This window comes from Anolis sagrei, chromosome 6 (assembly GCF_037176765.1).
Source record: "Anolis sagrei isolate rAnoSag1 chromosome 6, rAnoSag1.mat, whole genome shotgun sequence".
Lineage (NCBI taxonomy): Eukaryota > Metazoa > Chordata > Lepidosauria > Squamata > Dactyloidae > Anolis > Anolis sagrei.
In genome coordinates this window covers 75111214-75135561 of record NC_090026.1, presented here as the reverse complement: position 1 = coordinate 75135561, position 24348 = coordinate 75111214, and the positions used below count along the sequence as shown (strand labels likewise).

At 37.5% G+C, this 24348-nt stretch overlaps 1 protein-coding gene across 43 annotated transcripts in view; it reads right to left on the bottom strand.

Annotated features, from left to right (window-relative positions):
- CLASP2 (cytoplasmic linker associated protein 2) overlaps window positions 1-24348 on the bottom strand; it is a 153907-nt gene that overhangs the window by 49054 nt on the left and 80505 nt on the right. For 16 of the 43 annotated variants that reach the window (XM_060781692.2, XM_060781697.2, XM_060781694.2 and 13 more), the window contains 13 exons: window positions 23197-23289; window positions 22940-23085; window positions 18096-18231; window positions 16910-16980; window positions 15715-15774; window positions 13727-13804; window positions 13306-13473; window positions 12346-12398; window positions 11973-12143; window positions 8200-8223; window positions 6427-6444; window positions 3716-3817; window positions 3556-3582 (listed from right to left, as the gene is read on the bottom strand). In XM_060781692.2, the coding sequence (XP_060637675.2) occupies window positions 3556-3582; window positions 3716-3817; window positions 6427-6444; window positions 8200-8223; window positions 11973-12143; window positions 12346-12398; window positions 13306-13473; window positions 13727-13804; window positions 15715-15774; window positions 16910-16980; window positions 18096-18231; window positions 22940-23085; window positions 23197-23289 (1147 nt within the window). The remainder of the gene's footprint in view (window positions 1-3555; window positions 3583-3715; window positions 3818-6426; window positions 6445-8199; window positions 8224-11972; window positions 12144-12345; window positions 12399-13305; window positions 13474-13726; window positions 13805-15714; window positions 15775-16909; window positions 16981-18095; window positions 18232-22939; window positions 23086-23196; window positions 23290-24348) is intronic. The other 27 variants (XM_060781695.2, XM_060781700.2, XM_060781698.2 and 24 more) reach the window with 5 other exon arrangements.

Sequence of the window (24348 nt, the reverse complement as noted above, 5' to 3'; positions counted from 1 at the left end):
ACAGCCCAATGCTTTCAGATTTTTCATATTCTCCCCTTTCCAAAAATATCAGTATCTTCTCACTATATTTGGTCATATGATAATCTAGCATATACTCATATTTCTGCTGAATAGGAGGCTCCTGTTATGATATATGGCCAAACAACAATGCACACACAAAATCTAGAAAGCCTTACCACCAGACTGTGGATTAGCAGACTGTGATCCTGAACAAGTGTAAAGGCAGGAATAGGGTAAGGGTTTTCAAATCCATGAAGAGGGAGGGAGCAGAGTAGATTAACAATGGATGGCAAATGGAAATAAAGCTTTAGTCAGTTTGCATAAGAGAGAAGGGAAGTGACACAAGAGGGTCAAGCGCTAAAAGCAGTGCATTTTAGTAGCCTTCACCAGGTCAACAGGCTCAGATGTTCATATATAAAGCACACCGAATGTAAGCTGCACACAATCACAGTTCTTCAATTATCAAATAAAGAACTGTATAATAATGAACAACTGGCATATTTGCTCAAGATCTTTTGAAAGATCTATTGAAAGAAAATGTAAGCGCAAGTAACAGTAAGTTTCAACAGTAAAAGAAAAGGGAAGCTGTGAGAGTTGGGAACAGAGGAAAGGGACATTTGTTTTTGGCATGCAAGCAAGTTTAAAGACACAACTAATGATATTTGCCCGACTAAAGCACACCTTGTAACATCTATGTGACCCTGGCCCTTCTTTATATTTTGTTCACTGCGTGCTTGAAACATCAAGGAAAGAACAAATCATCATACTGTCTCATACTGGACTAATTTTCATGTACTCTTGATGAGAAACAGCTTTAGAAAACCATACGTAAGTCCACCATCTGACTATTGCTGAAATGTTTATTACTAATTCAAAGCTTTATTCTTATTACTACTATAATTCAAAGTTTTAAAAACTCTGCCATGAACAAATAAAAGTTCATCCCTATCTTGCAGTGAATGCAAACTGAAAAATTGGTTAAGAGAATAAAAAGTGAAAACAGCAGTTTCCAAATACATCAATGCACCACACTGGCTGTACACTTTGATTTTATTAAAACCTAGTGATTCTGTGCCAATGAAGATGAATACTTAACAATTTTCATAACTGACTATTTAAACTTCTACTTGCACTCTAAGGACCTCTTCACATGCAGCGCCAGACTCGCTGAGTATTGCCATGAATCATGGTGATATTGGTGGCGTTCGCCCAGAGGGCGTGGGGTCCTGTCACCCTGCACCATCCCAGCTTCCCCCCCCCCCCCCACCTCATCCTGTTGTGTATCGCTGGAAATTTTTCAGTAGCAGTTTTGCCAGTTTCGCCCTGGAAGTACTTCTCCAAGGTTGATGGGAGTTGTCAGACTCTATGGCAAAACTGCCAAAAACCTGTTGCTCCCACCAGAAAACATCCTGTGTGAAGAGGTCCCTAGTGACCAAAGCCATATTTTCGATCAGTAGTTCCAATGAAAAACATGAGTGTATCTAACTCATGAATGCATTATTCCAGATGAACATTTTATGCGTGTTTGGGTGGGGTGGGGGGTTCTCACTTAAATGTTTTGAAACAACTGCCTGAAATCTTGAAAAACAATTTCATGTAATTTGATGAGCGATTAAAAACAAATGCTCTAGGGGCACTATGCTAGCATAAAAGATATTGTGCAAGTGCTTGTGCTTCCTTGAAGACTACGTAAATAAAGTCCACAATGCAGCCAATAATTCTGAACCACACATTTCACTTGGTGATTTAGGAACTACATGGTTCTTACAGAAGATCTCAAGGTCATAATGTATACTGTTCAATTGACTGCAGAACTGCGGGCAATTGATCAAAGAGTACAATACTTACGTAAATGTTGTTAATATAAACATTGCTTATACAAAGCTGAGGTAGTACAGTATTAAAATAACTTCTAACTGTATTTTATGCAGGTAGAAGTTATTTGCTATTTCTTAACCACTTTCCTAAAATTACATCCTTTCCAAAAGCAGTTAAAGTACAAGTAGACTTTATATTCATATGAAATTACCAGCATATTTAGGTTTTTAATACAAATTTAAATACAAACATTGTATGTAGCTTTTATAATGCTTCGAAATCACTATCCAGTTTCCAAAACATGACAAGATGTTTAGGGAAAACAGGTTTGAGCCAAAATTAAAAAGTGGTTGCCACTGAAATAAACCAGAATTCTCAAGATACACCTCTTCCAATGCTAAACCAAAAAGTGACCACCTAATCATAATGTTCTCTGATTTCAGTGCAACATAGCTGGATTTTTGTTATATTTTTGTTTTGTCTAATTATTATAGCTTTTAGATAAAATTTCTATGCTACATAAAATTATCTTCAATTAAGGTTTTATACTGTCTCAGATTGGTAGAAGACATGATTTATACTGTAAAGAAGTAGGTTTCACAAGGTAAGAGAAAAAGAATCCAATCATTCAACATCTAGGCAAGTCATAGTAAAAAAAGAAACTAAGTCATCAACTGTGCAAGAAATCTCTCTAGCTGAAATGAAGAAGTGTTAAGGTATGCTGGTTATAGTCTTATTATAACAGTACATGCTAGGAATCTGATGTTTATAGCAAGCAAATAATTGCAAAACATTTTTAAAAATCCAGTTTAAACAATAATAGAATTTCAGCCCTCCACCAAGATACATTTTTAACCATTTTCAAGGTTCTTCTTACGCAATTAAGAAGATTAGAAAATTATTAAAGTGGGGCTGAAGAAAGTAATTCCTATTTTCATACCTATGTTTAAGAATGGCTTTTTGAAGGGCATAGCCATAGACTTAGCCTAACTCTCCATGTAATGTGCATGTTGGGGGAAATGGCCATTGAAATATGCCCCACAAATGTATATCCCTCAAAAGTTACAAATAGCTTCTTTCAGTAGTCCACATGGTAACGGTTTCCTTAGATGTGAGAAACACAATAGTGACAGCTAGATGGCTTTCACTGCAATGATTACTGCCAAGGTTTTAGGAATGAGCAAAGAGATGCAATATAATGTGATGTGTCATCTTACTGAGTTGAGAGCCATGTTGTGGTGCTGTTGTCTGATAAATAAATGCAAGTGTCATCAATTTTTAGATGCATAATATTTGGCAATCAGGCTGAAAATAAACAATAAACAGCCACATTAAATGTTTATTCAGCCAAATGCTGTGGGGATGTTTGAATGACCTTGCAAGGACAAATGACAACATGTCACAAAATCTGAAGTGCCTGCTAAAGGAAATTACTGCTTGAATTGGAGTAAAATCCACTTGTTCTCTATCTTAAATCCATAAAATTCATTTGCATCATTAATGTTGACATATTATACTGAAGTCTATCTAGTGGAAATATAGGGTAGATAAGTTTTTATTGGAATGCAAATTACAAAAGTGTTGCTCCATTTACAGTTATTTTAAAACGCTGCTTTTTAAATAGCAACTTCCTTGCTATGTTTATACCTTTTTAAAGTTAACACCACACGAACTATAAAATACTCCAAAAGCATGCAGACTACTGAACCGAAACACTGAAACACTGAAAAAAAATACCTTCATTTTTGTCTGGCGATGATGAACCTAAGGCACAGAACAACAACTCAGTATGTAGTGTTTTTAAAAATTATATTTTGACCATATCCTTTGGTCAATTATTTGTATTTGTGCATATGGTTTAATGCTATTCATAGGTAAAAGAAAAAGCATTACATACGCTGAGACTGAGAAACAACTTTTGTTCGACTACGGCCTCTGGAATCTGTCTTTGAGTTTCCCAGACCAATAGAGGCTGTTGAAAGCTTGGTTCTTACACGTCCTATAAAGCAAAAACAGAAATCCAGAGATCAGAGAAATAATCTTTGGAGAAAATCACAGCAAGTAAAGTACACTGTAGATCAGGCTGCCACTCATCTAATCGACTATTTCTGATTCCAAATTAGAAATTAAAATGTTTATTTAGCCCAGCATACTGAAAGTATCAGGCAGGAAAAGTTGTTACATGTTTTTATGAGAATGGATAGTACTGTAGAAATAGTGATTGCAACATATTTCCAACTACTCAGTAACTTGAATGTATGCCTGAAGCAGTACTTTCCAAAAGTGCTTCATGGACTAGCCAGAGTTTCCAAGACATCAACTGCTGGTACTTGGGAGACTTTCCAAGAAAATAAGAAACAATGGTGGCCAAAGGGCACAAACATGGCTGTTTGCTACATCAAATAGTTTACAAAGCATTGCCTAGAGTGTATTTTGAGTAGTCAGTCTTTCAGCTCATTACCTCACCCGGTGAATTGGTTTCTGGCATAACATATTAATGCATGATTAAGACAGCAGACTTTCCCCCACTCTTACAGGTTTAAATCTTGTATTTGTTTTTGCTTCTTTTACTGGCTTAGCTGTTAACAACAGTTAAAGAACTGAAGTCTATTATAGTATGATTATACCCATGGAAATAAGTTTCAAACTTTGGTAAAGATACTTTCTATATGATGAGAAAAGGGAAGAAATGTTAAGCAAAACAGAAAAATCCTATTCTCTCATATTGAAGCTGAAGGTATGTATTTCTCCTCTTACAAAAAGAAGGATCAAACCTGTTTCAAAGTGTTCACAAAATACCCACTATAGTGAAGAGTTTAGTAGCATGAATTAAGACTATTAGGAAGTGTGAGGCTGATGAGGCAACATACTTCTTGAAACTTCCCAAAACACATTTACTCCAGCATTTACATTAAGACTTGCTAGTGATAATGTTGAGCATTAAAACAAAACACGGATGCAAATCAAATATACCAATGCAGATTGAAAAGGCACATTAGACAGAGTGCTCAGACTTTTCCTATAGAAAGTTTTAGTCACCCAAGTAGAAGATTAAGTCCGCAGAGAGTCTATAAAATGAGAGCCAGTATTAAAGCAGTTATTCACTCAGTTAATTAGCAGTATCATCACTATAAAATTCCATTATGCACAAAGAGGTTGGGCTGGATGAAGCCCATACAATCACACCCATGCAATGACAGAATTTCCGCCATCCACTGTAATGGGGTGAAAAGGGCATGTGAATGCACAAATATTTTGACCTGCAAAATGCTGGAATACAGAGTGCTACCATTCTGTCATGAAGTTAAGTATTGATCTTGCTTCTATTGTATTTATTTATTTACTATATTTATACACCACTCTTCTCACCCCGAAGGGGACTCAAGAGTGGCAACCAGAACCAATTTTTCTGGTTGCTTCAAATTAACAAGTTTCCTCATTAGTACTGCATAAAGAGTTGTAACACCTGTCAATTCAATAATCCAAAATGGTAAATTATCTCACACAGTCAAATGTTCTGCCTGTTCTCTGACATGACCAAAACTGTACAAGAATGACACTATGTGAACAGAAGCTTACTTCTATTTCATTATATTATCATTTGTTAACAAGAGCAGAAAGAATGGCATCGTTCCCTCTATCCATGCTGCAGTTACTGGTAAAGCTAGCAGCCCAAATGTTTTTTCACTGCTTATTTGCTATAACCCTACCATATTGTCTTGGGAAATGGTTAAAGTCCACTATCAAGTGGGAAGTATCAGGCTGGTATCAGGGGGACACATGGGCTGCACAAGGAGCATTTATACTCCTACCACCCACCAAATGTGAAGAATCCCGTACTCTTTAGAAGGAAGGACAGAGTTTAAAAAGATAAAATAAATGGAAAATTTTGCAAACATAAATGTATTGGCAAATATCCTGGCAAAATGGGATTCAGTGACAATGGGAGGGAATAGCTGCCCTCCACATAGCAGCTTCCTCTCCCTCAAACCAAAAGGTTTCTAGAGCAACTGTGCGGACAGAGCATAAAGTTTAATAGGGTAGAGGGGAGGGAAATTGCACTGGTACAAAACTGACTTTGGGTGCTCTTGTAAAAAAGGCTAACTGACCATGTATTCTGTCATCATGATATTAATTGCTTTAAAAACATCTGACCACTATTTGACAAGACCTGACCCATTCACGAATGGACAAATGCTCAACTCTAATAATACAGCAGTACCTTAACACCAACAGAAAGTTTTAAAGGCACAAGAAATAGTAGCACCCGTTTCCTAAAAGCATGAATATGTCTGTCAAGCATATTAACATTGTCACTGAACATCTTTAACAAGGACAAGGTAAAAATCAAAACTATAATAAAATAAAATAAAAATCTCAAATAAAAGAATCCAGACGTTTTTATTGCCAATGGTTGCTCTGAAACAATAACACAAGGTTTTGCAAATAAAGATTATAGCAGCAAAATATTATTGAGAAAGCAAAATAATACATTAACCCTGGCAGTCACATAATGGACTACTGTACTCTGTACAAGGCTGTTGCTTATGAGAATGGAAATATTAAGATGGAAGCATGTGCTTTTTAGCAGAAGATGTATTCTCTTACCATCTTCAGAAGCTGTTCCTAAATGGAAAAATATTAAAACAATGATATTCCAAACAAATTATCTGCATTATAATTGACAAGTGAATTGCTTGGCTTCTGAGTGCATATGCAAAGGAAAGTGTATTGTGCAACAATGAATTTTAGTCCACTGCATTTTTCAGTGAAATTACCTTTTAGAATCCAAAGCTATCATTATTCCCAATAGATGAAAAATGCAGTGTTGTGTGTATCTTCTAGCCATTATTTCATAAAATCATGTTATGCTAAAGCTATGGAACAAATCTGGAATAATGTAAGAAATAATACCAACACCATCAGACAGATTCACACATCTAAATCCACAGCTATTTTTGAAATGAGTTGTACATTATTTGCAAGTTATAGCTTAGATACTAAATCTGACTAAAGCTATGGAGACAGATACATCAGAAATTCCACTGTATATGTCTATGCCTACATATAGAGAAAAAAACCCAAGTGTGATTATGTTCTCCACATAAATATAACTAGGGTAGTGTTAATTAGTTTAATCATGGTTGATGGAATGCTCTTTGAAATCATGACAATGAGACCAATATTGGAAAATATATATTTCCACTTCTGTTGCAGAAAAGGTTTCATAGAATTTGGAATAATAAACATGATGGAAAACATTGACAGTAACAGACTTAAGAAGAGAGAAAAGTTATGATCACAGATTGAAAATGACAGTATTGCCATGTTAAAATATACAATATTACTGTATTTATAAAAAAAATGCATAACATTTCTACTGTATCTTGCACTAGAAAAAATCTTAATCCTGTGAAAATTATTTCTTTATTCAACCGTTGCTGTTTTAAAACATTTTTTCATGAGTTTGAAAAGATAGCATTCATAACACAAAGTGTACAATCATCTTTAATTAATAAAAATACTGAACATTTTCAATTCAAAACATATTTATCTCTAATATCCATTATATATAGCGTATTTCATCGCATAATAGTTGCCATCACGTTACGGTCTCACCCCTTTTCAAAGTTCTTCCACACTGTAAATGGTCTAGCTTTCCCTTCCGCTTATTCGCTCATCCTTCTGCTTGCTCATCCATCAGTCCAACGCTTTACTCATTCAGTCTCTCACTTGTCCACCCATCTGCTTGCTCACCCATCCATCCATATACTCACCCACTCTCACACACACTCACATGCTCAGCCACCCCCTTCCAGGAACGCCACTTCAAGTTCAACCCTCCCCTTCTGTCAACTCCCCTTGAAGGAGAGCTCTGCCCATTTACAGCTTGGGACCTACTTGAAGAACTGTACAGATGAAATTTTCTTTTCTCCCCAAAACATTTCACAATATTTTAGGAAAGTTGTTTACAGAATGTAGGGAGGAATATACCGTAGGAAATCTCACTGAGCATATGTAAATAGCAGTACATCTCTAAAACTGCAAACTAAAAATGCAGAGTAAAATAGATCACCAATTAAAGAAAACAATTTTTGAAAACTTCTATCAACTACTGAGTCTACAAATGGGTCTAGAAAATGAAGATGAATCGTTCAGTTGACTATAAGGTGCTAAAATAGTAAGATTAGGTTCTTCAGAATATGAAAAACTAGTTAGATTAAAAGATGATATTGTACTGTACTACAAACAGAGAAATGAATATGGAATGTTTTAGTGAAAGTTAGATACAAACAGGTGATTCCAAAGTACAAACATTAAAATTGTAATGTAAATATAAGTCTCATTAGTAGTTTTTGAAAATGAGACAAAAGATCTTACCATCCATCTTGTCAGAAGTATCCTCTTTGTTGAAAGAGCAGGCAAAGAAACAGGGAAAACTTAGTGTGTTAGACAAACAGTGTTGACAAGGGAGTCATAAAACATTCATTAAGGAAACAACATTAATATGAACAGTCAACAGTCACTTGTACATCAAGCCATGCTTTTGCTAATTTAGCAAGTTAGCAAATTTCAAAATTTGTAATATGCTATTGGTATCATCTTTGTTAAAACTGAGAGCTTTATTACTATTTCTTTGGTTTTTGCCCAAACTGAATGTAATAATAGACAGTATGATTTACTTAACAAGTTGTATTGCAGGGGTTGAATGGGGTTGGATCCAGATCAAGTTATCTGCAGTTTAGATCTACTGAAACCAACACGATTTTCATTTTAATTACCCTGTATATGTATGTATGTTTAGAAATTTTAGTCAAAAAATCAACCCCCAGAACTTGGATCAACTTATCTGTGGGTAAATGTGAGTACTGTGCCTTAACTCTTACCAAAAAAGGAACCATTCCCTTCTCTGAGTAGAATGGCAAAATATGACCAATTAATTTGTCCTGAAGAGCTTCTATTCTCTCTGCTGTGGTGCAATTTCTATCCCTTTTTAATGCCTGGGTGGGGAAACTTAGCAGTTCACTCTCTATGGAATGATCCTCAACTTATCTATGGATCATATTAAAATCCATTACTTTGGTTCCAAAATCTGGCCTTGATGTATACATGAGTTACATACAGTAGGTAAAAATGACAACCAGAATACTGTTGGAGCACTACGCTTACATTGTGCAAGAGATTGTGCTTTCTCAAAGACTGCATAAGTAAAGTCCTCAATGCAGCCAATCATTCTGCAAGCACACATGAATCCCACTCTCTCATATTTCACTTGGTGATTTAGGAACTATGGTAATTGACCTCTGCAGCTGAACTAAATTGACTGCTAACAAGAATGTTATAGCATTTAAAAAAATGTAATTCTCTCTGCCTAGTTCAGAATGGCCCCCATTCTGTCAAAAGTTAATATAACTAATTGCTAACTTGACTAATTACTAGGTACCAATTATTAGAAAGGTACAACTAATAGCTTGAAGAAGAAATCATACTAGTGTGTCCTTCTTGTCTTCATACCCTAATTTAAAGGCAGAATGAAGACACATAATTTTTGCTACTATTGATAAAGAACTAGGAGTTACCCCCACTACAGCGTTACAGGTACATTATCTCCATTTATTTATTTATTTATTTATTTATTTATTTATTTATTTATCCTATACAACTTTCTACTAATTTACAAAGAAGAAACTGGAAAAAATATTATATTGAAAGCTTACATAGTAAAATACATGTTACCTGTGGATATTATATATTAATAAAAGGCTTTTGGCCGTCTTTCATTGTATTGTACTGACCAGCACCTCAACCTAATCCTTACTCTTACAGCTCTCAAATTCATTAGCCATTACAATTTAATACTCCCCGATGATAAAGTTGAATGCTACCAGAACAGAAACACTTACACATTATCCCATTGTGTCAGTAGAGGTATAAGCTCAAGTATATGTCCTTGTATACTAAGAATGGAGCAGAAGTGTAGGATAATACATATTTGCCTTAGAATAGTTGGGTTTGACTGTCATGAGTAGGCCTTGAGAAGGCATTGTAATGAGCAGAAGATATCACAGAATAGCAGAGTTCACCCTTAACTAGAAGCAGCATTACAATTAGTGGTAAAATTGGTGATATTACTTTTTTCAAGTAATCTTGATGGTATGGGTGGCTAAACTGCAGTTCTCCCAAGTTAGACAACCCCCCACCAAATTGCACATAACACTCCTTCAACCTCTGGGGTGCTACTGACCACTTTTTTGGAATTTCCCCCTTCCTTTAAAAAAAAAACCCAAACAAACTCGTAGAGGCATTTATTTGAAAGTAATGAGCTGAAAATCAACGGGAAGTGATTGGACTGTGAAATCACTTTCTATTTTGAAAAAAAGATTCTATAAAAGACACCCCCAAAACTTAGGAAATGTGATGATACAGCCAATGGCATCCAACAGAGTGCAATTTGTTTTTCTACCTTCACAATTTCTTTCTACCCCTTCTTCAAGGGCAAAAGTTGGATAAGAATACTCTATCCAATTCAGCTATTGTTACATTAATCTTCCCATATCTGGTTGGAAGTTCAAATTGGCAAATGATGCCATTTAGGTTGTGGACAAAAACTGAATGACAAATTGTCAAATCTATAATTTTAAAAACTGTCAATAGCACCAAATTCTCTTTCCCCTCACCTTCCATTTCACAAATTATGGTATTCAGGGTATGTGCGCAATAATTTTGCCAACACTTGGCAGGGAGTCCCTGAGCTTTGAGCAAGATAGGTTCTGTAGGTTTTTTCTTAAGTTGAATTTGTATGTAAGTCAGAGCACATTCATGTTTAAGTGTAACTCCTGCCATGCATGTATGCATGCATGTATGTGTGTGTATGTAAGTTTTGGATAGCACAGTGAAGGGTTAACACCACTGTATCATTTGTTTTGCTTTCTGTGTCCCTGTTCAGAAGATTTCCCCTCACTTTCTGTTCCTGTGACAAATAGATTTTGGGTTGTTGTGGAAAGAAGGATAACGCTTCAGTGAAGACACGTTTTTCCATGATAGCTCTTCCAAGAGTGAATTTCCTTTCCTAGGGGTAGATTTTCTTTCACTTCCTGGTGTCTCACCCCTATTTATAACTAGGAGACGTATGTAAGTTGGATGTTTGTAACTCAGGGGCTACCTGAACTGAGAAACCCAAAGTTCTTTAGATCACAATGTTCAAGAGAAGAAACTGTTTTAAGACAAAGTCTGCCTAATTTGTTTAGTAATAGATGAAGAAAATCTATAGAGTTCTATATGGCTCAGGCCCAAGTAATCTGAAGTGCTGCATCTTCCCATATGAGCCTGCATGATCTGCAGGAGAGGCATATCTTTCTATCCCTCTCTTATGTTCGTGTCTGGGGAAAAGTAGAATATAAATAATATGATCAAAGGATGGAAGAAAAATATTTTTGTTAACTTTGATTTTGGATGTGAACTGTCTCCTGTTTTTTTCTTAATCACCCACAGTTCTTTACTTTACTTCTACAGTCATTACTTCAGAATGGTGAAGACTTTGAATTGTGTTCTTATGTACCCTCCCACACTTAACAACTGACCTGCTACAAACTATGAGGAATCATTCAAAGAAAGAAGATACAAGAGTCTAGCAGACATTGAGAAGTGTCTGCAAAAATAATAATATTCAGGGTCTATCAAATACATGTTAGATAGCCATGTGAAGATAAACACCATATTACATACATTTCACACTTAGTTCAACTTACAAACTGATGGCTTCCATAGCAAAATCACTTCTTTGGAATATTTAAAAAAGGGGCAACTACTTATAACTGAGCACAACTGAGACACCAATAGTACATCATTCTACTGAAGGAAACTAAACGTATCAATCCGTGCTACTCAGAATTAAGTTTCAACCAGGTCTCCCTAATAAATATTCCTAAGTATTCTCTATGCTAGATAAGTCTTTTGCATTGAAGTGTTCATCTGCACAAAGTACTGAGAAGTATAGATACTGCAGCTTAAACAAATAGCATCATGAATTGCAACAACAGACTTTCAGTTCAAGGAGGCAGGTACTGTATTAATGTCTCTGTATGTACAATGAAAAATATTTAAATGCAGGAAAAATTAAGTTCTGTCAGTGTATTATTGTATCACTTTCTCACCTAGTGATGCATACGATCCTGGAGGTAGACCCGCTGCAGCAAAGCGGCCAGCTCCTCCCGGCTGGCCAATGGCATGCCGTGCTTTTGCACCAGCAGCAGCATTAACATCGATGTCACTGCGAGACCTCTGTAGCGTTCCTGGGCTTGGGGCCGTCTTGGTGCTCCCTGGAACTGAAGGTAAAGTTAATTAAACTGAGTATATTACACTATAGTTACACAATCCCCTTGAAAGAAGCAATCTATGTATTTGACTGTGAACCACAAACAGCCCTTTAAGCAGTTAAGATCCTTCAAAAAGGAATCTTGAGATTCCAGACAAAGTTTAATTAATCAGTACATTAGGAAGTTTTAATTACCACAATGCAAGCATTACCTCTGCCAGCCATACTCGAACTGGACGTGGACCATTTTGACGAGAAAGGACGACTAAACAAAGGTAAGAGAAATTTTTTTAGGAATACACATTATTATAGATTTTGAATGCATATATTATGCCAGTTTGGACAACACAGTATGCTATGTGTCCTCCTTAACGTATCATTTGAGCATTGGACTAGCTCCTTCTCTGTTTTTGTTTTGTTTTGTTTTGTTTTGTTTTCGTCACAACAAACCAGAGAAAGAAACACAAAAGAACTACTGAGTGCCTTCTCTGATTGGCTGAGAAACGAATTTAATTGTATCTGTTTTGTACTCAATTTTCTACTCATATTTTATTAAGCCATTGCTATAATGTCTCTCATGTTTTCAATTATATCCTTTGTTTTATCCCAACATGGCTTGCTGGTAATGTTTTCAAATATAGTGTGTGCACATCTCTTCTACATGTGTTTAAGATGTATAGAGCTACTGCGTTACGGTTTATTGACTGTAATAAAGGCATACTAACTGAACTGACCGGCATGATAATCATATGTAATAAGCCAAGGTTCCTTGTTGTTTTGTAGAAACCAAAACACTCTCTTTCCACTTAAGTTTAAAATTAATTCTATATGGAGGCCTTGCCTGACTTCTCAATGTGTATGTACCATTTACTTTCCAACATTATTCTGCTACTGGTATGATAATTTTAAAGTATTTGAGGGAGCCCACACACTTCTCTGAGTAGTTAGTTCTATGCATTTATTTGGGAATCACATGACCTAATACAAAAATATATCTACACAAGTATTATCGCCAGAATATGGCTATCAATTATGTACTTCCTTTTAGAGTAACACAGTAAAGTCAACCAATATCTGCATCAGTTTTATGCCCAGCTTTATGGTTTAGCAAATGATCCACGTGTGTAGGCAGGTTGAAAATGAAATATATTTCCTTTTAAAAGGTTCCTTACTTGAGGCTTTCCTGTGAACTGGAGGACGATCTGTCTGACTGTGGAAGTGATGCAATGCTACCAGAATTCTTTAAGTACGTCTGGAGACTTCTTTGATAGGAGGGTTCAAGACTATTATAAAGTACCTCTGCTTCACCTGGGAAATGGCTTCTTAGACCTAAATATGTCCTGCAACCAAGTAATAAAATATGGTCATTTAAGCATTTCCATTAATACAGACAATAATTCAATACTACTGAGAAGAAAATTTAGGAAATCTATTTCTTATTTAATTAATTAGCAAAGAAAAGTGTGATCTATTCTAAAATTGTGTGGTCCAAATGCATACATAAAAGAGGTTATTATATCTTCATACGTTTCTTTTCTCCTGTTAAGTAGCATTTACAATTTTAAAACTATATACATTATATTTGGATCTTACTTTCTTGCCTCCACTCGTGCTTCAGCATCGGCATCATGAACACCCTTTTTAATAGTTTCAACAAGGACAGCTGCATGCCTGTAAGACAAAGCCCAGGGCCAAGTGTTATATATAATCCATCAATATTATTTTGAGATGTATTTTTCAATGTGTTAAATGATTACCTGAAATTCCTTTCCCTAACAAGCTAGATGTTTAGGCAGGCTGCCCGAATTAGTTTTTTTTTTCATGAATTTATTATTATTATTATTATTATTAACTTTATTTGTACCCCGCTAGCATCTCCCGGAGGACTCGATGCGGCTTACACAGGCCGAAGCCTCAAACACAATACAGTAGAGAGTATAACATCACAACAACAAGGCAAATCAAACAATAAGCAAAATAACATAACACCACGATACTAAGCAAATCAAACAATAAGCAAAATAACAACAAAGACAGTACATCAGGACATTATTAAAAACTGGTTCGGCCGGCGCATTGGGGTACAAGGGTTAAAAGTGCTGAATGGCAGGAGGCACGTAGGGTTAAAAGTGCGATGTGCAGCGACAATTTGTTATGCTAAGGTGCTACTAGGACTTGGGGTGGGGATTCCTAGTCTGGGAAGGCACAACGGAACAGCCAAGTTTTTAGGTTCCTTCTGAAAACGGCTAGAGTGGGGGCCTGTCTGAGATCTTTTGGGAGGGCGTTCCAAAGTCGGGGGGCCGCCACAGAAAAGGCCCTGTCACGTGTTCCCACCAAGCGCGCTTGCGACGTGGGTGGGATCACGAGCAGGGCCTCTCCAGATGACCGTAACGAGCGCGTGGGTTCGTAGATGGTGATGCGGTCACGCAGGTAGGGTGGTCCCAAACCGTTTAGGGCTTTGTAGGTGTGCACCTGTACCTTGAATTGGGCTCGGAAAACAAATGGCAGCCAATGGAGCTCCTTAAACAGAGGGGTAGACCTCTCTTGATAATGAGCTCCGGTTAGTATCCTGGCTGCTGCCCGCTGGACCAATTGAAGTTTCCGAGCCGTCTTCAAGGGCAGCCCCACATAGAGCGCATTGCAGTAATCCATTTTATCAAGTGCTCCTATTTTTATTATTAATATTTCTTCCTTTGAAAGACAGCCTACAGAACCAGGACGGTATTTGTTGATGGATATACCAAGAATCAGAACACTTAACAATTACAAAGATCACAAAAATGTCACAATGTTATAAATTGCACTGTTTGAATTCTTTAGAGCACTCTGGCTTGGATTTCTGGGAGTTGTAGGCCAAAACACCTGGGGACCCACAGGTTGAGAACCACTGTTCTAGAAGGTTTGGATTGGTGCTCTGCACAGGGACCAGATAACCCATTTGTATGATTTACAGAGATTATGAAGAGAAAGGAGGAAAAAAAGGAATACCACCCCCAGTTCATTTTGCCAGCGCTGAGCTTGCGTGTGTAGGTTGGTTGAAAATGAAATATATTTCCTTTTAAAAGATTCCTTACTTGAGGCTTTCAAGAATGTACTACTATTCTTGAGCAATACTCAATTTGAACATATAGCAAATTCCATACAAAAGTACAAAAAAACCCTCTTCTGTTCAAAGAGCTAATTATATTGGACAAAAGCCCTAAGACTAGGGCAGACTGAATACTTCTATACACTTGACACTGAAGAATCCCCTATACAATTCACATTCAAGAACGTCTCCCTATATAATTTAGTTAGTCTGAATTTTTTTAAAAATACTTCACTGTTCTGATTTGAAGCTACTATTTGAAGCTACTCTGAGCAAACTTTACTAACCCATAATGTAGTCCCCCCCCCCCAAGCATTAGACTATAAACTTGAGAATAGTGAAATGTCGAGGGATTTATCCCAGCCAACAAGGTAGCATATCCAATTGTGAGAAACTATTAAAACCACAATTATTTCTGTTAGATTAAAACAATAACTCATCTTATAAAAAACATTTTCCTACCTGTATTCTAGAAAATAGGCAGAAATCATACCTTTCTAAAGAGTGAGTTTGCCACTCTTGCAACAACAAGTCTAGAAATTCAAACGAACGCCTGGAACAGACAAGGAATGAAGTCAGTTTTAAACCTATGATTGACCACAGACGATAAAGGCCCTGACATTTAACTAAGAACACAATAAAATAATTATATATTTTATATTACATGTAATATTACTAATAATATTACAATATAGTGGTATAGTACAATATAGTAATCTATATTACCAATATTACGTTATGCTAATGATATAATATACTGTATGTACATATAACATGTAAACTGCTCTGAGTCCCCTTTGGGGTGAGAAGGGCAGCACAAGTGTCATAATAAATAAATAAATAAGAATTCAAGATCTAGTAGATCAAACTAACACATTATAAGCAAATATATATGGACAGGATCCAAAGAGGTATTGATATGTCTAGTGTGTTTTTAACAAAACTATTCTGAAACAAAAATTCCTTTTGTTTCCTCAGTGTCAGATTCAGCTTGCTATGAACAGATGAAGACTTGTGGGAAGAAAAAAGAATCCTAAAACATTAGGATCTGTGTGCAGTTTGGATTTAGAGCATTCTGTGAGATCAATGGGACTTACTATATATATATTATTTATTTATTTTGAGTATTTTTACTCCACCCTTCTCAATCCTCGGGGGGGGGGGGGACGACGACTCAGGGGGTTGAGACTTACTGTATGTATAAATATGTGCAAGACTAAAAGTTTTAGACAAAAATTGACCAAAAACTTCTGGGTCAATTTATCCATAGATAAGTACTGTACCTTAAATTTTATGAAAAAAGGAACCATCTCTGAATAGTGGCAAGAAGTGAGAGCTTACTGGGAAAGCCTAAAAGACACACTAATCCCTCTACTCTAATTGCCATGGCACTACTTTTGGCCATGGCATGAGATCCTTAAAAGCTAATCTCCAGTTCTGGAAAAGGGTGATATAAATCAAATGAGAGAAATGGAATAAAATAGTCCCTAAAATTCTGACTTGCAGTCATTGTAATACTCAAAAGTATTGGACCCAGCCTTAATAATATGGACTTAAAACAGACCACTGAGACTAATTAACCTTAAGCTGGTCATGATTTACTTCAATCTCGCTGATTTTGGAACACTCATTCTAATTCTGAAGAAATCAGAATCCAATTCAATGTTTGATACCCATAAAATACTCACCTCCTGACTGCAACAGATTTTGAGGTACAGTTGCTGGTTATTAAAGGTATGAGTCGGGGCACATGGGTATGCTGAAAGAGAAAAAAAGGTTTCCTTAATTTGTCCACAAGTCGTTTCTCACAAAATTAATCTGGAATTTATTAACCCAAGTTGTTTAAAAGTTTCAGGTGACTCAAAAGGTGTGCTAATGTTTTTATGTTAAGCTGCTTTGAGTCCTCTTCAGGGGAGATAAAGCAGGGTATAAATAATAATAATAATAATAATAATAATAATAATAATAATAAGTATTCAGGTAGCAAAACACTATTAAGATGATATCAGCCAAGATCTCTGTAAAAGCACTTCTATAACTGTGTTGCTATTACTGGGAACACTTTAGTTCATATTATTTACCTGGCTTAGTTCATTTTCCAGGAGTACTTGGAAGAGGATATTTGCAAAATCTCAATTACCATTCTGACTTTATAATTTCGCATTTTTGTCAAAGAGCCATCGAAACAAATTGAGCATGAAGCTCATACTTTTATTTAATTCAAACTTTAATAAATTATAATGTGGATGAAATTAAGATAGAAAGTATTATTTTAATGTAATGTTGCTCATTATACATAATACTATCAACAAATTAACTGTCATATGATTTTGGTTTCGCATCTTACTGAGTATCTATAAAACTGAATCAGCGAGCATTTTATTAAATATCTAAACAAAGTCAATAAGCAAAGAGATGTTTTATGAAATTCAAACGTTTCCAGTATACAATACTCTGTTAAAAGCTGGTGGAAGTTAACATAACTAGTAAAAATGTGAGAAACATTTAGCTGCAACACAAATAAACAAATAGAGTTGGCTTATATAAAAGCTTTATAATAATGACAATTTTCTTTTCCAATTCCTTTTCTAATTGTTTTACTGTTGGCATTCAGCTGCCCCAAAAGATAACCAATTCTAACCAGCAAATTATTTTCACTTTTGAAGTTGTCAACTGTCAAATTGTGATTCTTTCCTTAACAGAAAAACAATGTCCATAGTAAAAAATACTAATAATATGTACTCAAGAATATCATTCATATACCAACAAACAGTGTTTAGTCTGAATGCAAAAAGTACACCCCTATGGCATAATATGTACAGATGTAATAAAGTTAATGCTCATCATATGGAGAACGATACAGAAAATACTTACACGAATAATAAATCTAATGGCTGCACACCCAGAAGTAGCCATAACTTTGGCGCTATTAGGAACCAGATTAAACAGAGTAGGCACAATGGCTTCTGCGCCATGATCAAATTTGTTTCCTAGAACTGTTGAAAGATGTCTGCAAGAAATAGAAGTAAATAAAGCTAGTTATAAAACACAACCTGGTGCCCCTATTTAGTCCAGTTTCTATTTCTAACATCAATCGTTCAGATGACTCTAGGGTTCATGGAAGTGCATAAGAATTTACTCTAATAATCTACCATAATCTGAAAATGGAATCACTATGCTTAAGCCATTGAATCATTCTCCAAGGGAGGAAAGCCATTCACCTTTAATCTGAATCAGTGATAATCTGAAAGATTTATTCTCCACCTGTGTGGTAAACACATAGACATAGAAACAACTACCTTGCCATTAAAGCAACATTATATGTACAACGGCAAATATAAGCTTCTGAAATAAATGTCCATCATGAAAGTTTCAACTTCTTTCATTTAAAATATAGTAGCTGCACTACATAGGAAATAGTATAAATCATGTGTTACAGCAAGCTACAGCTGTTGCCAGTCATATATACATCTTTTTTTGGAATCTGGTTTGGGTTTTTTTTTAAAAAAAAAAACTGTCAGAAGCGACTTGAGAAACTGCAACTCGCTTCTGGTGTGAGAGAATTGCCGTCTGCAGAGATGTTGCCCAGGGGATGCCTGTGGGAGGCTTCTATCATGTCCTCACATGGAAAGCTGTAGCTGGCAGATGGGGTTCACCCTGTCTCGCGGATTCGAACCACTGACTTTCAGGGCAACAGTTCAGCTGGCACCCATTGCGCAACCACAGCTCCTTATCTGATTTGGTGTGCATTTAGCCATATGAAATCTGTTTTGGTTATGAATGTCACATATCTATTATAGTAAGGTAGGTCTGATATACCACATTTCATCGTGTAATAGTTGCCATCACACAACAGTCACATCCTTCTTTTTTTGGTCAGGATTTTGGTTTTTTAGGATTCCTTGCATAATAGTCACATCCTTAGATCATGGGCATGACTATTATGTGAAGGGGGCAGATGAGGCTTCACCTGCCCATACCTGTCCCTTGGAGCTACGGGAGAAGACAGTGGAGGGGAGAGGTGGGTGAGTTCACCCACTTGATTGCCTCTCCACCCTGAGCTATGGTGGCTTGCCTTGGGTATATTCACCTGCCTACCAGCCTCTCCCTTCTGAGCCCCACCTTTCCGCAAGGGAGGGATGGGTGGGTGAACTTGTGCCCACCTCTCCCTTCTGCAGCTATGCTTCAAGTATTTGACTATTATGTGAAGGGCAGATGAAGCTTCACCTGCCCATGAATGTACTCTTGGCGCTACAGGAGGTAGCTGTGGAGGGAAGAGGCGAATGGATTCATTCACCCAATTGCCTCTCCACCGTGAGCTATGGTGGCTTGCCTTGGGTGTATCTGCCTGATTGCCAGCCTCTCCCTTTTGGAGGGAAGGGGTAGGCAGCCAAACTTGCTGGCCACCTCTCTCCTCTGCAGTTAAGTTTCGAAGACGCAGCCGCAGGAGCAGATGAGGTGTCACCCATCTGTGTAGGTGCTCCCACAAAGGGACTATTGTGTGGTTAAAAAAGCTACCTTCAAAGGGTTTTTTTCACCACATAATAGTCACCACCACATGATAGACCCACCACATGCATCCTAGACCCCTGCCCTTCCTGGCTGATTAAGGAAGCCAGAGGGGGTTTGGCAGAGTGGGTGAAGGTGATGGTGAATACCTCCTTACAGAAAGGAGAGTTTCCAGCGAGCTTAAAGCAAGCTATTATAAAACCGCTGTTGAAGAAACCATCACTGGACCCCACTCAATTCGACAACTATCGGCCAGTTTCCAATCTCCCCTATTTGGGCAAAGTCATGGAACGTGTGGTGGCAACACAACTCCAGGGGTTTCTGGTAGACACTGATTATCTTGATCCGGCACAGTCTGGCTTTAGGCCGGGACATGGAACTGAGACAGCCTTGGTCGCCTTGGTAGATGATCTGCGCAGGGAACTAGACAGGGGGAGTGTGTCCCTGTTGGTTCTGCTGGACCTCTCAGCGGCCTTCGATACCGTCGATCACGGTATCCTTCTGGGCCGCCTCATGGACATGGGGCTCGGAGGCACTGCCTTGCGGTGGCTCCGATCTTTCCTTGAGGGACGGACCCAGAAGGTGTTACTGGGTGACACCTGTTCGGCCCCACAACCGTTGTTGTGTGGAGTCCCACAGGGTTCAATCTTGTCCCCGATGTTATTTAACATCTACATGAAGCCGCTGGGAGAGATCATTCGGAGTTTCGGACTAAGATGCTATCTCTACGCAGATGACGTCCAAATCTGTCACTCCTTCTCACCTGTCACCAAGGAGGCTGTCCAGACCTTGAACCGGTGTTTAGCCGCTGTATCGGACTGGATGAGAGCTAACAAATTGAAACTGAATCCAGACAAGACAGAGGTCCTACTGGTCAGTCGGAAGGCCGAACAGGGTATAGGGTTACAGCCTGTGTTAGACGGGGTTACACTCCCCCTGAAGACGCAGGTTCGCAGCTTGGGAGTGATCCTGGACTCATCGCTGAGCCTGGAACCCCAGGTCTCAGCGGTGGCCGGGAGAGCTTTCGCACAATTAAAACTTGTGCGCCAGCTGCGCCCGTACCTTGGGAAGTCGGATCTGGCCACGGTGGTCCACGCTCTTGTCACATCCCGGCTGGATTACTGCAACGCACTCTACGTGGGGTTGCCTTTAAAGACTGCTCGGAAACTACAACTAGTCCAGCGAGAAGCAGCCAGATTGCTCACCGGAGCGACGTACAGGGAGCATACCACCCCCCTGCTGCGTCAGCTCCACTGGCTGCCGATCCAAGTCCGAGCAGAATTTAAAGTGCTGGTTTTGACCTATAAAACCCTATACGGCTCCGGCCCAGTGTATTTGTCCGAACGGATCTCCCTCTACGTCCCACCTCGAAGTTTAAGATCTTCTGGGGAGGCCCTGCTCTCGACCCCGCCAGTCTCACAAGCGAGGCTGGCGGGGACGAGGAGCAGGGCCTTCTCAGTGGCGGCCCCCCGCCTGTGGAACTCACTCCCCGGGGAGATTAGATCGGCGACTTCCCTCCTAGCATTTAGGAAAAAACTAAAGACCTGGATGTGGGACCAAGCTTTTGGTCACTCTGATAACTAACTCAAGGACCTGGCGATAGACAAGGACAAACGGAGTAGAACGGATGTATGGACTCAGATATATGGACTCTGACATGAGATTGTTTTAGGTTTTATGATTTTACTATGTACTGATGTTTTAATCTAATTGTTAAATTGTTATATTTTTTGGATTACTTGTTTGTATGATTGGGCATCTAATTGTGCCCTCCCTGTAAGCCGCCCTGGGTCCCCTTCGGGGTGAGAAGGGCGGGGTATAAGTGAATGAAATAATAATAATAATAATAATAGTTGCACCCCCCCCCCAAGGAGGGGAAGTGTGACTAAAAAGGTGGGAGGGGAAGTGTTATTATTACGCAGTGAAATATAGTACTAACAAATATTTGCATGATTTACTATTTTACAATAGAAGCTAAATAAAAAATGGGACTCTACCGTTTATAAATTATGCTGCTGAAGTGTATACAGTTGGGAGTAAAGATCATTGAACTTTTGTGTAAGAGAACGGTAACCTCTGTTCACTTCTGTTCTGTTCTCCACAGTGTGGAGAAGAGCAAACCACTGACCACCTGCTCCAATAAATACTTCTGTTCCGGAAGCAATTCTTGAAGTCAGAATTCTTTCACTTTATATTAGTATCTTTTGTCACGCTTTCATTGGAATGTCAAATAGTTTTTACATTGTATGTATATATACATCTATACATATATACCAGGCCTGGGCATTCGGCCTCTGGGCCTTAGTTTGCCCATGTCTGATATATACACACTGTTTGACATTCACACTGAAACATGTGTGTAATATATATAGGTGTATCTGCATTTCCTCAATTCTAAGAAATGTTTTTTCTATACAAACACCTGCAAAAATGGGGTGTGTCTTAGAAGTGCAGGTATATCTTACATAATTTTGTTGGTGATACTGAAATTAGGGTGCATCTTACAACCAATAGTATCTTACAATTGAAGAAAGGCATTCAGGTAACTTTGACTAATGCATGGAATGGAAGATGAGTTCATGGGACTCTCTTGGCCTACCTCACAAACCTGACACTTGGAAAACTTTTTAAATGTCTTGAAATAACACTTCAGTCTACAAAATGTTTTACAACAAGCACTGAAAACATAAACCTCAATAAATGGGAAGACATCAAATCTCATTATTTCAAAGCCCAGTGTGATTTCTGAACACTCATATTTTAAACACTGAGGGGCCTGTGGTTGTAGATATTATCACTGCTTGATTGACCAATACAATTCGACTTTGAAAAATCTAATGCATATTAATATTATGCAAAATAAATGTCACTTCACATTGCTGTTTATGCCTCTGATTAAACATTATTGCTGAGTCTTTAATAGCGAATTTGAGCTATTAGGAACAAATGATCTACAAGAGCTATAAACATAAGCACTGCCACTAACAGTATAACAAAAATGCAGTACAGAAATTTACCATGTCCTTTAGTTGCATTTCAGACCCTCCTCTACAGTAGTCAAACAGTTTGTGTGGCAATTGTTTTTCTAAAACTGTGGAAGTAAGTGAAGTGGAAGGTTCTTTGCTTATTTTCAATAATCTGTCTTTTCAGTTCAGCAAATTGATCACTACTAGTAAATGCACTTTTCAGTTTCTTTTGCATATACTTACGCTACTGTAATGCATGCTTCTCGAACCACCTGTGATCTAAGATCCTTTGCTGATAATTTAAATGCTCCATCCAATAGTCGTAAATGCTGGAAAAAGCAATCATATTGTGCAGCCCCAGCAACAAGTAATGACCGGACCTTCTTGAGCTGGAATAACAGACAAAAGAGTTGGAACATAAGAATTCTGATTCCAAACATAGAATACAGTGTGTGGCTTATTAAGAGAAATAGATAATACTTAATATTAATAATACATACTGCATTGGCTCGTTGATCCCAGTCATGTTTATCATCTGACAGGATTTCCCTGATTTTATTTAATGTTTCTTCAAGTTCACGAGCTGAATAGATCTGAAAGTTCAGAGAAAATTAATGCTGAGTAATTCAAACTAATTCAAAATACAATGCCAAGAGCGTCCCATGAAAGCAACACCCTATCTTTCAATCTCCATTTGCTGAAGTAAAATTAATACAGTAGTTCCCAAATATCTAATTTAAATTTCATTCTTCCAAACACTGGGAAAGTTGTTTAATTTTTTTTAACTGCCCTTGAAAACTCCAAACCTTTAATCATTGGTATAATGACTGTGGTATGTAGTTTTCAAAAGTAGGTTTCTTAAATTGATGCTGTTGGACACACTAAAATGCTCCGATTTTTCTAGTCATCATGGTTTCTTGGGACCATATAGCCAGTGGATTTCAGTTATCTACAAAAACATCCATAACATATATGTGCCCCTAATTCTGCATACGGGTAGTCAAGGGCCAAAACTATATTAAGCTCAGAAAACATAATAAAACAGAAGCATGAATGGAGACAACCCCAAGTTAAAAGGACTAGAACTCTTTAGGGATAGTTATTTTTTTAATTTGCTTTATTTTTATCCCAGCTTTCTCACAATAAAGAGACTTGAGGCTGCTAACAATAAATATGACACAACATAGATTAATCCCAAACTCTCAAAATGGAACATGGGAAACAGAGAACCAGAACAGATTTTAAAAGGAGCTTATCTGTCACACCCCATTCTTCAAGAAATTGAATTATACCAAATCAGTTTTATCAGTCAAAACCCAGATACAAAATAGAGAAGGAATTTTGAACATTACAACACAAAATGCACCAAAAGGTGTACTGAGATGATACGTTAGAAAAGACAAATATGTGTGACAAGCTGGTATAAACAATTAAACATATTCTTCAAAAAGCAATGTAAAACATTATGGTTTGTTTTTGTAGGCAGCCAACAGAGGGCAACATAATATAATGAAAGCTTATTCCTACCAAAAACGGGAATCAAATTAATTAAACACTGAATTAATTGACACACTCTAAAAAACGTAGTGTTTGGAAAGTTTGGTGAACAATGCATAAAAAAACTCGTCATCATAAAGTATGTTTGGAATTCC